The sequence below is a fragment of the Salmo salar genome, chromosome 10, assembly GCF_965601325.2.
Source record: "Salmo salar chromosome 10, fSalSal1, whole genome shotgun sequence".
Classification (NCBI taxonomy): domain Eukaryota; kingdom Metazoa; phylum Chordata; class Actinopteri; order Salmoniformes; family Salmonidae; genus Salmo; species Salmo salar.
The window spans coordinates 54955094-54971930 of record NC_138300.1 but is presented as its reverse complement, the minus strand read 5'-3'; the positions used below and the strand labels follow the sequence as shown (position 1 = coordinate 54971930).

The following is a 16837-nucleotide window of genomic DNA, read 5'->3' as shown; positions in this document are numbered from 1 at the left end:
AAAACAATTTTTTAAAATAATTAAAACAATTTCTTTTTTTTATAATTAAAACAATTTCTTTTTTTTAAAGGCACATATCAATACATACACACAAACTATCTGTATGAGTGAGTGCACATGAGCTCTGTTTTAGAGGAAGAGCTGTTGCCTTAATTGGAACGTGTCTGAGTAGTACATCGGGAAGAATGAGCTATGGGGCTTTTTCTATGTCCAGACCCCCTCTTCCAGAGAACAAGGGTCTTTAGGACAGGAAGAAGGGTCTCAAGTCAAGTAGTCTAGTCTCCACCAGACTATAGCCATCCTGTTAGTGAAATGGATGAGACTGAAGAGGGGGTGAGGAGTACATCAGGCAGCATGAACAGGGGAAAACATCTGTCTGTCTGGAAACCCTTCTTTCCAAGTTCCTGGTTCCATGAGCCATTAAAGCTGCAGTGTGTCGCTTCTGTTCATGAGACAGACTGCCCTTCACACAGCCTCTGTGTGAGTCCCAAAGGAGACAGACTGCCCTTCACACAGCCTCTGTGTGTGTCCCAAAGGAGACAGACTGCCCTTCACACACACACAGCCTCTGTGTGAGTCCCAAATGGCCCCCTATTTCCTAAATAGTGCACTACTTTTCACCAGGGCCCATAGGGGTCTGTTCAAATATGGGAATCGGGTGCCATTTGGGATGCAAAGTCTGACACGCTCACTCTGCAAGTCTTGCTGCTAGTTATAAATCTATTTACCTCTGCAAGTCTAGCTGCTAGTTGTAAATCTATTTACCTCTGACACGCTCACTCTGCAAGTCTAGCTGCTAGTTATAAATCTATTTACCTCTGCAAGTCTAGCTGCTAGTTATAAATCTATTTACCTGACACGCTCACTCTGCAAGTCTAGCTGCTAGTTATAAATCTATTTACCTCTGCAAGTCTAGCTGCTAGTTATAAATCTATTTACCTGACACGCTCACTCTGCAAGTCTAGCTGCTAGTTATAAATCTATTTACCTCTGCAAGTCTAGCTGCTAGTTGTACATCTATTTACCTCTGCAAGTCTAGCTGCTAGTTGTAAATCTATTTACCTCTGACACGCTCACTCTGCAAGTCTAGCTGCTAGTTGTAAATCTATTTACCTCTGACACGCTCACTCTGCAAGTCTAGCTGCTAGTTATAAATCTATTTACCTCTGCAAGTCTAGCTGCTAGTTATAAATCTATTTACCTCTGCAAGTCTAGCTGCTAGTTATAAATCTATTTACCTCTGCAAGTCTAGCTGCTAGTTGTAAATCTATTTACCTCTGACACGCTCACTCTGCAAGTCTAGCTGCTAGTTATAAATCTATTTACCTCTGACACACTCACTCTGCAAGTCTAGCTGCTAGTTATAAATCTATTTACCTCTGACACACTCACTCTTGTTTTCTGTGAGCCCTTTTATATATGATGTCTATGATATCAAACCTGACTCTCATCTATGTAGGCTTCCAAGTACAGTATGTTGTACACTATATGGTACTGTATTGACCTCCCCCAAGTTGAACCTGGACCATCTCTATGCTGTTGATGAAGCACTGTAGTACAGGTAACTGCCAAAATGATAAAAACACATGAGGGATACAAAGTATAATGAAAGCAGGTGCATCCACATACGTGTGGTACCTGAGTTAATTAAGCAATTAACATCCCATTATGCTTAGGGTATAAAAATACCCAGTTGCCCCATTGTTTTGGCTACCATGGCTAGAAGAAGAGATCTCAGTGACTTTGAAAGAGGGGTCTGAAAGGAGCATGGAGGGGTTAAAGGGTCTGTGTGTCAGTCACCAGATCTCAACCCAATTGAACACCTATCCCATTGGGCTCAGACGCCAGTTCGTCTAGATTTGATTTGCATTTGGTTGAGTTGTTAACAAATGTGAATTCAATGTGAAATCAACCAAAAATGTCATCCTGTCATTGCAAATCCAATCAGTTTTCCATGTTGATTCAATGTCGTCACATTAGAATTTTGGGGTTGAAATGACGTAGAAACAACATTGTGTTCAACTAGTTTTTGCCCGGTGAGATGGGAGATTCTGGACAGCGTTTTCCACCACCATTCCAACCATTTCACCATCCCGCCAATAGAGTTTCAGACAACTGTAGAATCTATGCCAAGGAGCATTGAAGCTGTTCTGGCTGCTCGTGGTGGCCCAACGCCCTATTAAGACACTTTATGTTCTTTTCTTTGACAGTTATCTGAAGGTACAAGCATCATCTTCTGTCTTGTCCTCCATCTTTCTGAGCTGCTGTGCCCTACACAGGAAGTAGGAAGTGTTTAGATTTCAGGGAGGTCTTTTTGAAGATATGGAGAATAGTTACTGTACATGTCTTGCTTAGTTAAGACTGATAGTACCACACAGTCTGAACAAGCAGACTCTCTTCCTAAGACATGCAGAGTATTGTACAAACATTGTATTCTTGTAATTCCCTGTGAAAGGTACAGTAGGCCTATATGTTGAGTTAAATAGACAGGACAGTAGATCATTCATTCATTCATGATAGAAAGTGGCCTCCGGTCTCCTGTACGACCTGGTATGAATTTCTGGAGTCTGGAATGGCGCGAGTACAGTACAGTAGTGCTCTTTTGTGATCGATGAAGTAACGAAAGGGGGAAATAGCTAAACAGTGATGAAGTCATGTAACTCCCTTCTCCTGTACATCGGGAGGGATTTTCCTGTACATCACAGGGGCTTTTCATAGGGGCTTTTTATTATGGGAAATAAACTACTTTGATTCGGTATTCCATTGGGGGGTGTAAGGTTATATGGAAGACGGTGATAATTGTCAGATTTTGTCAAATATGACTTGGAAGTCACTTGAGGATCCAAAAGGGGGAAATGTTTCTCCATGTGACCCAGGGTGGTTGTTCTGTGCAGTCTGTTCCATGGCCTGGCTGTGAACGCTAACGTCCTGTTGTGGTGTGGGGCCCCACTCTTTCCATTTCACCTGGGAGTCAGTCTCACTGAAACCTGTTCTCTCTGTCAGTGAAACTCAGCTTGTCTGTACAAGCCTTAACAATGTTACATTGATACAATCTGACAGCTACCAATATTGCTCAACAGACTCTAAATAGAAAAAGATGTCTGGGAAAAATCCTGTCTTTACCAAAAAAACAGCTCAATTTGATTAATTTAGGTCTATATTACTATGTGATTATTTTGACAGTATCAACATGGACTGCATACTACTGCGCAGTATCAACATTTTCAAATAAGCTCACTGACCATTACATTGGCTATCAAGATACAATTTAACCTTTTTAATTAACTAGGCAAGTCCGTTAAGAACAAATTCTTATTTTACAATGACGGCCTACCCCGGCCAAACACTCCCATAACCCAGACGACGTTGGGCCAATTGTGCTCCGCCCTATGGGACTCCCGATCACGGCCGGTTGTGATACAGCCCGGGATCGAACCAGGGTCTGTAGTGACACTTCTAGCACTGAGATGCAGTGCCTTAGACCGCTGCGCCACTCTGGAGTCCACTCTGCTTCCTTTTGCATTATTGCATCTAATTTCATCCCAGATTTTTTTTTTTTGTGTTGTAGTTTGACTGCCCTCTCATATCTGTCCTGTTATTGTAGTTCCCGGCTGCCCTCTGACCCCAGACACCCCCAGCAGTGAGTCCAGAATGTGCAGTAGCAGACTGGGGGCTCTGAAGAAGCAGAACGACATTGAGCTCAAATGCAAACAAGGAGCTGAGAATATGATCCAGATGTATTCCAATGGATCCTCCAAGGTAGTGTGTGATGGAGGGTATGGCTACCCTATTAGATTTGAGTTGAGCTGGAATGTCTCAATGCTTTTAACCTCATTTGAAAGACCATATACACAGCCGTACAAAGTCGCTGTTATTGAATATGTTACTCAAGTTGAAATGCTAAGAATGTTTATTTTGATCTTTTTGAGAGTGAATGAGTAAGTTGTTTCCAAAAGAAATCAAAACAAATGGCGAAAACAAAATGGTTAAAACACTGAGCTAAAGAAATAGCCCGTTTTTAACATGCTTATGTTTACATGTATCCCCCCCTCCTAACTTCAATAGGATAAGAAGCTGCTTGCCACTGCTCAGCAGATGCTGCAGGACAGCAAGACCAAGATGGAGTTTATCAGGATGCAGATCCTCAAAGCCAGCCAGACTGGTGAGACCAACTACGGCAATAACGACGGTATGAACCCACTATAACCTTAGAAACACATCTCTCGTCAATGGCATGCGTCTGTCTGTTGGAGGGCTTTTCCCTCTGCTATATGAAGTATATGTGGGGAATTAGGCTTTTTGGACTTTGTGCATCCTTTTTAAAATGTTTGATTTGTTTTACAAACATTTTTAAACCTCCCTGTACAGATATGTTCAAATGTTTTCTGGGTTATGAAAAGGTAATAGTTATGGTATTTCTGGTCTCCAGTCTCAGTGATAATGAGAGATTTCTGGTCCCCAGTCTCAGTGATAATGAGAGATTTCTGGTCCCCAGTCTCAGTGATAATGATGAGACATTTCTGGTCTCCAGTCTCAGTGATAATGAGAGATTTCTGGTCCCCAGTCTCAGTGATAATGAGAGATTTCTGGTCCCCAGTCTCAGTGATAATGATGAGACATTTCTGGTCCCCAGTCTCAGTGATAATGATAAGACATTTCTGGTCCCCAGTCTCTGTGTCCAAGCCCATCATCAGTCCTCTGGACCTGAGACTAGAGGAGTTGCGACATCACTCCAGGATAGAACATGCTGTAGCTGATGGAGCCCAGAACGTCATGATCCTGCTGGGCTCTTCTGGGAAGGTTACGGAGAAGAAGGCCCACTCTGAGGTGAGACGATGGATTTATACCTAGGGTTGCAAAATTCTGGTTACTTTACCTAAAATTCCCAGTTTTTTTATTTTATTTATTTTTTTCAGAAATACTGGTTGGAAGATTCCCAGATAGTAGGGAATAAGCAGGAGATCTGGAAATTTCTAGGCAGGTTTTTTGGCTGGATGAAGGAGTGTGAAGACTATCTTCCATATTCTTTTCAGATCATGGAAATTCTGTGAATGACGGTAAATGTAAAATCTTGCAGAGTGTCTAGCCAGGTTACCATAACACATCGGTGTGGAATGTAAAAATAAACATTCCACAGCATACCGTTCCTCACCCAGGTGTTCCATAGTGTTAACCTCTGAATACGTTCTGAATGCTTGCACTAAAATGAAGTTCTCAGATGTGTCCAGTCTTATGGTCCTGTGTTATGTCCTAGTGTGTTTAAACATTTTAATATTGGTCTCTTTTTTTTCCCAGGCTCAAGCCCGGTTCAATGAGTCCAATCAGAAGTTGGACCTGCTGAAGTTATCTCTGGAGCAGCGGCTGAGTGAGCTGCCTAAGAACCACCCTAAGAGCCTTCTCATCATGGAGGAACTAGCCATGGTGGTGTCCCCTCCACTCAGCCCACGCCATAGCGTTATGTCTACATACAACCAGTACAGCACGGTCACCAAGCCTGCTGCACTCACAGGTAAGACTCTCCTTTTAGAAGCAACAACTCAATGTTGTCCTTATCGTTACGGGATACCCTAGATTTCAAAACATAGCACCTCTCTTTAAGTCGTTCCTTAAGGTAAACAGAGATGACACGACATAACACAGCCACCCTCATCCCAAACACACATGCACATTGTACTGTGAATAGAATAAACTGCTGTTAGACCATGATGGACCATGATAAACTTCAGATTGAGTCAGTATGTAATGCCTCACCCACTCGGGTCAGACTTGAGCAACATTTACAATAACAACGTGTAAGTCCATAGTGCAGTGGCAGTATCAAGGAGGACTGCTGATTTTAAGATCAGTTTTGCCTTCTAGATCACAATGAATAATATTTACATGGACAGGAGGGACCTGATCCTAGACCAGCACCCTTACTCTGAGACCATTGATACACAGGGCCCTCCCCGGCCTTCGTCTTTCTGGGCTACTGTCTAGTGTGTTTTTACCTGTTTTTCTTCCAGGTACGTTGGAGGTGCGTCTGATGGGTTGTCAGGATCTGCTGGAGGAGGTCCCAGGTCGCTGTAAGGCCCCCTCAGCCTCCCACCCCGGCTGGAGCCCCAGTGACCAGCGCTCCTCCTTCATGTCCAGAAGCAACAAGAACAAAGGAGCCAGCTCACGCAACCTCTCCAAGTCCGACGACCTGTCCAGTTGAGTGTTGCTCTATTGACTCACACCCCAATGTGTCTCTGTCTGATGTTTTGAAGCTGCTCAGAGAAGCTGCTCTGACTAATGCTTTGCATCTAGCTGTGAAATACTGCTCAGTGTCTGCCTGCTGTTTGAACAGAGTGGTGAAATCAAGGTTGCTGTTCAAATGTTTTGCACAGAAAATCAAAACAAGCGTTTTCTTAAAGCACGAGTACAGACAATTGGACAAGTACCCCCTGTTTTCAGTCCATTTCATGCCTACTGAACATTACCTTGTGTCCAGATTGTATAAATGTATTCTCTCGCTCTCTCCAGATGAGATCAGTGCTGTGCTAAAGTTGGACAACACTGAAGTGGGACAGACCAGCTGGAAACCAGTCAGCAACCAGTCCTGGGACCAGAAGTTTACATTGGAACTAGACAGGGTAATCTAAACCACTTCACTACTTCACTATATATCCACTGTGGAACTAGACAGGGTAATCTAAACTACTTCACTATATATCCACTGTGGAACTAGACAGGGTAATCTAAACTACTTCACTATATATCCACTGTGGAACTAGACAGGGTAATCTAAACTACTTCACTATATATCTACTGTGGAACTAGACAGGGTAATCTAAACCACTTCACTATATATCCACTGTGGAACTAGACAGGGTAATCTAAACTACTTCACTATATATCCACTGTGGAACTAGACAGGGTAATCTAAACTACTTCACTATATATCCACTGTGGAACTAGACAGGGTAATCTAAACCACTTCACTATATATCCACTGTGGAACTAGACAGGGTAATCTAAACCACTTCACTACTTCACTATATATCCACTGTGGAACTAGACAGGGTAATTTAAACCACTTCACTACTTCACTATATACCCACTGTGGAACTAGACAGGGTAATCTAAACCACTTCACTACTTCACTATATACCCACTGTGGAACTAGACAGGGTAATCTAAACCACTTCACTACTTCACTATATACCCACTGTGGAACTAGACAGGGTAATCTAAACCACTTCACTACTTCACTATATATCCACTGTGGAACTAGACAGGGTAATTTAAACTACTTCACTATATACCCACTGTGGAACTAGACAGGGTAATCTAAACCACTTCACTACTTCACTATATACCCACTGTGGAACTAGACAGGGTAATCTAGACCACTTCACTACTTCACTATATATCCACTGTGGAACTAGACAGGGTAATCTAAACCACTTCACTACTTCACTATATACCCACTGTGGAACTAGACAGGGTAATCTAGACCACTTCACTACTTCACTATATATCCACTGTGGAACTAGACAGGGTAATCTAGACCACTTCACTACTTCACTATATACCCACTGTGGAACTAGACAGGGTAATCTAGACCACTTCACTACTTCACTATATATCCACTGTGGAACTAGACAGGGTAATCTAAACCACTTCACTACTTCACTATATACCCACTGTGGAACTAGACAGGGTAATCTAGACCACTTCACTACTTCACTATATATCCACTGTGGAACTAGACAGGGTAATCTAGACCACTTCACTTTAGGCTTTACCTCAATTACTCTGGGAAGGTTTTCCTTTTCCCATACAATGCTATCAGTGTCTGAAATCGCCTCAAACAACTTTTTTTTTTTTCAATCCAGATTTGTTTGTATTTGGTTTATTGTTTATATTTCACAACCTTCAGCAAAACACACTGATTTATTAGCACGTCGTACCCAGACAAGAAAGGTGAGAGCAGCTCTCTATTCTGGAGTTGTGCAACTCTAAGTCTGAATACCAGCGACGGCTGGTACTAAGTCTGCAGGAATCTATTACTTTCCCCTGAAGCTTCCAAAAGTCAGGCTTTTAGTGGGACTAACTAATGACTGGTGTTAGAGGAGACCTGATTGGACCTGATGACTAGTGTTAGAGGAGACCTGATGACTAGTGTTAGAGGAGACCTGATGACTAGTGTTAGAGGAGACCTGATGACTAGTGTTAGAGGAGACCTGATGACTAGTGTTAGAGGAGACCTGATGACTAGTGTTAGAGGAGACCTGATGACTAGTGTTAGAGGAGGAGACCTGATGACTAGTGTTAGAGGAGGAGACCTGATGACTAGTGTTAGAGGAGACCTGATGACTGGTGTTAGAGGAGGAGACCTGATGACTAGTGTTAGAGGAGGAGACCTGATGACTGGTGTTAGAGGAGGAGACCTGATGACTGGTGTTAGAGGAGGAGACCTGATGACTGGTGTTAGAGGAGGAGACCTGATGACTGGTGTTAGAGGAGGAGACCTGATGACTGGTGTTAGAGGAGACCTGATGACTGGTGTTAGAGGAGGAGACCTGATGACTAGTGTTAGAGGAGACCTGATGACTGGTGTTAGAGGAGGAGACCTGATGACTGGTGTTAGAGGAGGAGACCTGATGACTAGTGTTAGAGGAGGAGACCTGATGACTGGTGTTAGAGGAGGAGACCTGATGACTGGTGTTAGAGGAGACCTGATGACTGGTGTTAGAGGAGACCTGATGACTGGTGTTAGAGGAGGAGACCTGATGACTAGTGTTAGAGGAGACCTGATGACTGGTGTTAGAGGAGGAGACCTGATGACTGGTGTTAGAGGAGGAGACCTGATGACTAGTGTTAGAGGAGACCTGATGACTGGTGTTAGAGGAGGAGACCTGATGACTGGTGTTAGAGGAGGAGACCTGATGACTGGTGTTAGAGGAGGAGACCTGATGACTGGTGTTAGAGGAGGAGACCTGATGACTGGTGTTAGAGGAGGAGACCTGATGACTGGTGTTAGAGGAGGAGACCTGATGACTGGTGTTAGAGGAGGAGACCTGATGACTGGTGTTAGAGGAGGAGACCTGATGACTGGTGTTAGAGGAGGAGACCTGATGACTGGTGTTAGAGGAGGAGACCTGATGACTGGTGTTAGAGGAGGAGACCTGATGACTGGTGTTAGAGGAGGAGACCTGATGACTGGTGTTAGAGGAGGAGACCTGATGACTGGTGTTAGAGGAGGAGACCTGATGACTGGTGTTAGAGGAGGAGACCTGATGACTGGTGTTAGAGGAGGAGACCTGATGACTGGTGTTAGAGGAGGAGACCTGATGACTGGTGTTAGAGGAGGAGACCTGATGACTGGTGTTAGAGGAGGAGACCTGATGACTGGTGTTAGAGGAGGAGACCTGATGACTGGTGTTAGAGGAGGAGACCTGATGACTGGTGTTAGAGGAGGAGACCTGATGACTGGTGTTAGAGGAGGAGACCTGATGACTGGTGTTAGAGGAGGAGACCTGATGACTGGTGTTAGAGGAGGAGACCTGATGGGGAGATGTTACAGTATGTGTCTTCCACAGTCTCGTGAGCTGGAGATCTCAGTCTACTGGAGGGACTGGAGATCGCTGTGTGCCGTCAAGTTCCTACGCCTGGAAGACTTCCTGGACAACCAACGACATGGCATGTGCCTCTACCTGGAGCCTCAGGGAAAACTGTTTGCTGAGGTACTATTCAATGATCCACTTCCCCCAACAAACACCCACATTTACCTTTTCCTGCTAAAAAAAAAAGATTTATAATATTTACAGAATTTACTCATAACCTATGTGTGTTTTCCCTCAGGTTACATTTTTCAACCCAGTTATTGAGCGGAGGTCAAAACTTCAAAGGCAAAAAAAGATATTCTCCAAACAACAAGGTCTGTACAGTTTGTTGGATAAAGGTCTAAATAAATAAATGTTTGTTGATTTTATTGATTGGATGAATGGAGCTATGGTTGTGACCCTCCGCTCTGTCCCAGGGAAGACATTCCTGCGTGCCCCTCAGATGAACATCAACATCGCTACGTGGGGTCGGCTGGTGAGGAGAGCCATCCCCTCCGTCAACAACTCCTTCAGTCCAGCTCAGCTGCCAGACATGGGGACAGAGCTAGGTCCTGAGTCCCAGTCCATCCTGCACCTGTCCTCCCCAGCCTCCCCCAGGTAAACACGCACACCTCGTCCAGCGACGATCTATTGGTCCACCCCCTGACAGATTGTTGAAGTGAACAGAAATGAAACTTAAAGTTGCATGATAATGTCAGTTTAGTCCCCTTCTGAAATGACCTCTCTCTTCAGTGACCTGATGGTAACCAAACTGGAGTTTGGCAAAGAGCCCTCACTTCCCTTGAAGCGCCACACTGTGGCTTCTATTGGAGAGCCCATTCTGGAGAGCAGTATCGCAGACGGAGAGAAAGTACAGGTAGCTGTCAATACAATGTATCAATTCACAAACTCTGAAAGATTCATGTTGCTGTTGGTTATTTTAGTAAAGAGATGACCATTTAATCCGTTTTTCTGACTCGTTTCATGCTGTTCTTCAGCCATGTTATTTTATTGCCCTTGTAAGTTGCTCTAGAGAACACGGTCTGTAATGTAACATGCCGTGACAGTTCTGTAACTGTTAAAGTTGGTTTTATTTAACTGTGATTGGTGTATTTTGACCTAACCGTGATTGTGATTTGATGTACTTTGTTCCCAGGAAGCCATGTCTACATTTGACTTCCTGAATGAGAGCAGGAACAGTATGTTGAAGTGTAAACTAGACGACAGTGTTATTGTAGAGCAGCCCAATGAGAGGTTACCTGTCCAACACACCACGGATACCAGGGAGGAGGAAGAGTTCCAGTTCAGTCTCATAGACTTTAAATGTGTGGCAGTCCTGGGCCGAGGACACTTTGGAAAGGTAAGACCACACATGATCTTCATGTCTCAGGAAGGCAGTAGTGATGTCACATGCATAGCCTTTTTTACCTTCGCCAGATCTAACCGCTCCGTTATTCAACAGGTGCTCCTGGCTGACTATGAAAGTACTGGGGAGATGTTTGCTATCAAGGCCCTGAAGAAAGGAGACATTGTATCACGTGATGAAGTAGACAGGTAGGAAGTAACGCCGACAACTTAATGACAATATACACTGAGTGTACAAAACATTAAGAACAACTTCCTAGGGGCCTCCATAGTGGCACAGTGGTCTAAGGCCCTGCATCACGTGCTGCGGCCACTAGAGATTCTGGGTTTGAGTCCAGGCCCTGTCGCAGCCTGCCGCGACCGGGAGATCCACTAGCGACTCCTGTGGCGGGCCGGCAGTGCACGCTGACACGGTCGCCAGGTGTACGGTGTTTCCTCCAGCACATTGGTGCGGTTGGCTTCCGGGTTGGATGGGCATTGTGTCAGGAGGCAGTGCGGCTTGGTTGGGTTGTGTTTCGGAGGACACACGGCTCTCGACCTTCGCCTCTCCTGAGTCCGTATGGGAGTTGCAGCGATGAGACAAGACTATAACTACCAATTGGATATCACGAAATTGGGGAGAGAACGAAGAAAGAACCCCTTCCTAATATTGAGTTGCACCCCCCCACCCCTTTTTGCCCTCAGAACAGCCTCAATTCATCGGAACGAGGTGTTTATAGTGTTCCACAGGGATGCTGGCCCATGTTGACTCCAATGCTGCCCACAGTTGTCAAGTTGGCTGGATGTCCTTTGGGTGGTGGACCATTCTTGATACACACGGGAAACTGTTGAGTGTGGAAAAAAAACAGAAGCGTTGCCGTTCTTGACACAAACCGGTGCGCCTGGCATCTACCATACCCTGTTCAAAGGCTCTTAAATCTTTTGTTTTGCCTATTGCCCTCTGAATGACACACACACACAGTCCATGTCTCAAGGCTTAAAAATCCTTCTTTAACCTGTCTCCTCCCTTCATCTACACTGATTGAAGTGAATTTAACAAGTGACATCAATAAGGGATCATAGCATTCACCTGGTCAGTCTTTCATGGAAAGAGCAGGTGTTCTTAATGTTTTGACCACTCAATGTAAATTTGAGATGCATCTATATTGATTTATATTGTCTCTCTGATGCATTAAAAATCCTTAGAATTTAAGAATTATCTGTGGTAAAATAACTGACCTCTGTCCTATCCTCAGCCTGATGTGTGAGAAGCGTATCTTTGAGACTGTGAACAGCGTCAGACATCCCTTCCTGGTCAACCTGTTTGCGTGCTTCCAGACAAAGGAACACGTGTGCTTTGTCATGGAGTATGCGGCTGGTGGTGACCTCATGATGCACATACACACAGACGTGTTCCAAGAACCTCGGGCTGTGTGAGTAACAACTCCTTATCCTCATTACATACTACACTGAACAAAAATATAAACACAACATGTAAGGTGTTGGTCCCATGTTTCATGAGCTGAAATAAAAGATCCCAGACATTTTCCATACACACACAAAGCTTATTTCTCTCAAATTTTGTGCACAAATTTGTTTACATCCCTGTTAGTGAGCATTTCTCCTTTTCCAAGAGAATCCATCCACCTGACAGGTGTGGCATATCAAGCTGCTTAAACAGCGTGATCATTACATAGGTGCACCTTGTGCTGGGGACAATAAAAGGCCACTCTAAAATGTGCAGTTTTGCCACATAACACAATGCCACAGATGTCTGAAGTTTTGAGGGGGCATGCAATTGGCATGCTAACTGCAGGAATGTCCACCAGAGCTGTTTCCAGATAATTTAATGTTCATTTCTTTACCATAAGCCGTCATCAACGTTGTTTTGGAGAATTTGGCAGTACGTCCAACTGGACTCACAACCACAGAATACCTGTAGCCACGCCAGCCCAGGACCTCCACAGCCGACTTATTCCCCTGCGGGATGGTCTGAGACCAGTCACCTGGACAGCTGATGAAACTGTGGGTTTGCTCAACCAAAGAATTTCTGCACAAACTGTCGGAAACCGTCTCATGGAAGCTCATCTGTGTGCTCGTCGTCCTCACCAGGTCTTGACCTGACTACAGTTTGGCGTCTTAACCGACTTCAGTGGTCAAATGCTCACCTTCAATGGCCACTGGCACGCTGGAAAAGTGTGCTCTTCACGGATGAATCCCGAAATTATATATATATATTTTTTATTTTTTTTTTATTTCAACTGTACCTGGCAGATGGCAGACATCGTATATGGCATTGTGTGGGCGAGCGGTTTGCTGATGTCAACGTTGTGAACAGAGTGCCCCATGGTGGGGTTATGGTATAGGCAGGCATCAGAATTGCATTTTATTGATGGCAATTTAAATGCACAGATACGTGACGAGATCTTGATCAGGAATCGGGAATTGTGTACAGATCTTTGCGACATGGGGCCGTGCGTTATCATGCTGCAACATGAGGTGATTGCCATGCCATTCACCCACTGCCATCACCACATGTTGCAGCATGATAACGCACGGCCACATGTCGCAAAGATCTGTACACAATTCCTGAAAGCTGAAAATTGTCCCAGTTGTTCCATGGCCTGAATATACTGACTGGTTTTCTGGTCCACATCCCTGCCTTTTTTAAGATATCTGTGACCAACAGATGCATATCTGTATATTCCCAGTCATATAAAAATCCGTAGATTATCACATTTTTAGGGCCTAATGAATTTATTTAAATTGATTGATTTTCTAATATGAACGATAAAATCTCTGAAATTGTTGAATGTTGCATTTTTTTTTTTTTTTTAATTCAGTGTAATTTCATAGTGGACTAATGAATGATGTCAATTGAGTCCTAATGAAATTGAGGCTTTGTTTATTCTCAGTTGGCTAAGTGTGTGGTAGATTTTCATGTTGTGTATATCTAACAGCTTTATTTCCGGTCTCCATCAGGTTCTATGCTGCTTGTGTTGTCTTGGGATTGCAGTATCTTCATGACCATAAGATTGTATACAGGTATGCCCACACAACTGTTCACATACAGCTGTATATATTACTGTACTATACATGAATTGGTTAGTCCCTTACGAACACCACATATGATGATTTGGTACTACAATAGTTGATGAATGCCCCTCTTGTATTTCTGTGATCATCTTCTTCAGAGACCTGAAGCTGGACAACTTGTTGCTGGACACAGAGGGATACGTGAAGATCGCTGACTTTGGCCTATGTAAAGAAGGTGGGTGGAGAATTTTTATTTTACCTTTATTTAACTAGGCAAGTCAGTTAAGAACAAATTCTTATTTTCAATGACGGCCTAGGAACAGTGGGTTAACTGCCTTGTTCAGGGGCAGAACGACAGATCTTTACCTTGTCAGCTCGGGGCAAGGTAAAAAGCTCAGGGATTCGATCTTGCAACGGTTACTAGTCCAACGCTCTAACCACTCGGCTACCTGTCGCCCCCAGAATGTTCGACACTGGCAGCTCTTTAGTCCAGGACTAAGCTTAATCTGTGTCTGGGAAACTGGCCCTAGGGGTTTAATGCAAGACAAGTCTAACTCCCTCAGTCTTGAATAATAACCCCTTTGGTATTGCTTTGTTATAGTTGGCTTCAATGATCATCTCTCTGTCTGCTGGTGTGTTCCTGTAGGGATGGGCTATCAGGACCGCACCAGTACTTTCTGCGGTACTCCTGAGTTCCTGGCCCCTGAGGTGCTGACAGAGACGTCATACACGCGGGCCGTGGACTGGTGGGGCCTAGGCGTGCTCATCTTTGAGATGCTGGTGGGGGAGTCCCCATTCCCTGGAGATGATGAAGAGGAGGTTTTTGACAGCATCGTAAACGATGAAGTCCGCTACCCACGATTCCTCTCTACCGAAGCTATTTCCATCATGAGAAGGGTATGGTTTGTTTACTTATGTATCTCAGAATGGTTATTTAGATCAGCATGTAAAATAATTCAACGTACACTGAGAATTTAGTTGTGTTTACTGGACTATTGTTCACCAGTTTATGGAGTATAATGTAAATGCATGTTCTTTTGTAACTAAGTCGACTCTTCCTATCCCCAGCTGTTGAGGAGAAACCCAGAGAGACGTCTTGGGGCTGGTGAGAAAGACGCAGAGGAAGTTAAGAAGCATCCGTTCTTTAGGGTAGGTTCCCGGTATTGGTTTATGATCCCAATCGCAAAGTGTGAACTGTTTATTAACTATTCATAATGCATTATAAGTGCATTCATAACACCTTTGAGCTATGCGTAATGCATTATATCTCTCTTGATGGTCTGTATTCCCTTAGAATGTGGACTGGGACGGTCTACTGGCTAAGAAGGTGCGGCCAGAGTTCATTCCCACCATCAAAGGTAGAGAGGATGTCAGTAACTTTGATGACGAGTTCACCTCAGAAGTACCAATCCTGACTCCGCCCCGGGAACCCAGGGTTCTGACAGCCGAGGACCAGCAAATGTTTGCCGACTTTGACTACATCGCAGACTGGTGTTAGCCAATAGCCAGTCTCCTGCACACTGGTGTTAGCCAATTACCAGCGTCCTGCTCCACCTCAACACTACTACACCCTCCCTAACACTGTGAACTGTCTGTAACAGAGACCAACAGCAATATCAACACTCTCTCCCTAAGGATATCAACAACATGTTGCTGCACTCTGTTCCTTGCTGTCTGTGCCATGTAAGAGACTGGCAATTCTATGAAGTTTTACTCAACTTTTTTATTTGTATTTTTAACTGTCAATTTGAGACAGCTAAGAACCATCATTTAGTCTTGTCAGATCACTGGGTCATTCCACATAATCACCTTCTCAGATCAGAGGTTCATTCCACATAATCACCTTCTCAGATCACTGGGTCATTCCACATAATCACCTTCTCAGGTCATCTTCAGCTCTTTTAGATATTTCTCTGAACAAAAAAGGATAGACTGAAAATCAAGTTAATAGCTTATGAGGTGTAACTGTGGCGTGTAGAAACGGAATTATGGCCCAATAACAAGAAATGTATGAAAAGCATTACCACATTTATCATTCTGACTGATCTAGCAGGATGTTATTGTATTTATTTTAAAGTTGCCTTAAACTGTTTAATGTAACACAATTTAAGGGCTTTCAATCAGTAACTATCATCAGGTACTGAAAACCCTACCAAAGCCAGCTGCCAAAAATTCAGTCTTCTCTTCTCAAACTATCTGCATCTGACAGAAGAGACCTTGGCCAAGATTAGACATTGATTGGAGCACTTGAACCTTGTAAAGCAGTTTAACTCCAATCGATGTTTATTCTTTGATGGGTTTTCAGTTTTTCCTCCTCAAACACAAGCAATCCCCACCCCATACATCATGTATTGAAAAAAAAGCTTAGTTTTATACTGTTTTATAAGAAAGAACACTATCATGTTGACTCTGATGTATAGTATAATCATGTTTTACAGGATGTTTGGATACAGGTATATGGAGATGCCAGACAGGCAGCTCGTGAGAGACTGAACTATTTTCAAAGGAATGTAGAAATATATATATATATATTCACAATAAGTGTAATTGTTGTTGGCGTGTGACATCATGCCGAAACAAGAGTACTTTTTTGTAGTCATGTTGAAAAGACAGTCCGAGGGTGGTGTTATGTTTGCTCATGTGAGGAATGGTTCATGAAGGTGTGACAACCACCTCTTCAGTATTTTGATCTCAATTTTAGACCGTTTTAAATGTTCTGGGGCTCGATGGCAATTTTTTTCTTCTTCTGTTAGTTGAATCAGAATGTCTGCTGATTGGAACATGCATTATCAGTCATTTATACAACTATGTGGCTAGCTCATGTCAAGAAAAAATTAGACCAGCATATCACAAGTAATTAAATACATACTTCATATAATGGAAGCAAA

General features: G+C 43.6%; 1 protein-coding gene across 2 annotated transcripts in view; it reads left to right on the top strand.

Moving 5' to 3' along the window:
• Positions 1–16837, top strand: part of LOC106560658 (serine/threonine-protein kinase N2) — a 50162-nt gene extending 33325 nt beyond the window's left edge. For both annotated transcript variants that reach the window (XM_014123742.3, XM_014123743.3), the window contains 18 exons: positions 3605–3759; positions 4066–4189; positions 4670–4827; positions 5296–5509; positions 6006–6191; positions 6505–6614; positions 9567–9710; positions 9829–9904; positions 10007–10187; positions 10323–10446; positions 10726–10929; positions 11032–11123; positions 12170–12346; positions 13896–13958; positions 14108–14184; positions 14596–14846; positions 15018–15098; positions 15244–16837. In XM_014123742.3, coding sequence (XP_013979217.1) covers positions 3605–3759; positions 4066–4189; positions 4670–4827; positions 5296–5509; positions 6006–6191; positions 6505–6614; positions 9567–9710; positions 9829–9904; positions 10007–10187; positions 10323–10446; positions 10726–10929; positions 11032–11123; positions 12170–12346; positions 13896–13958; positions 14108–14184; positions 14596–14846; positions 15018–15098; positions 15244–15447 — 2621 coding nt within the window. In that variant the 3' untranslated portion in view covers positions 15448–16837. The remainder of the gene's footprint in view (positions 1–3604; positions 3760–4065; positions 4190–4669; positions 4828–5295; positions 5510–6005; positions 6192–6504; positions 6615–9566; positions 9711–9828; positions 9905–10006; positions 10188–10322; positions 10447–10725; positions 10930–11031; positions 11124–12169; positions 12347–13895; positions 13959–14107; positions 14185–14595; positions 14847–15017; positions 15099–15243) is intronic.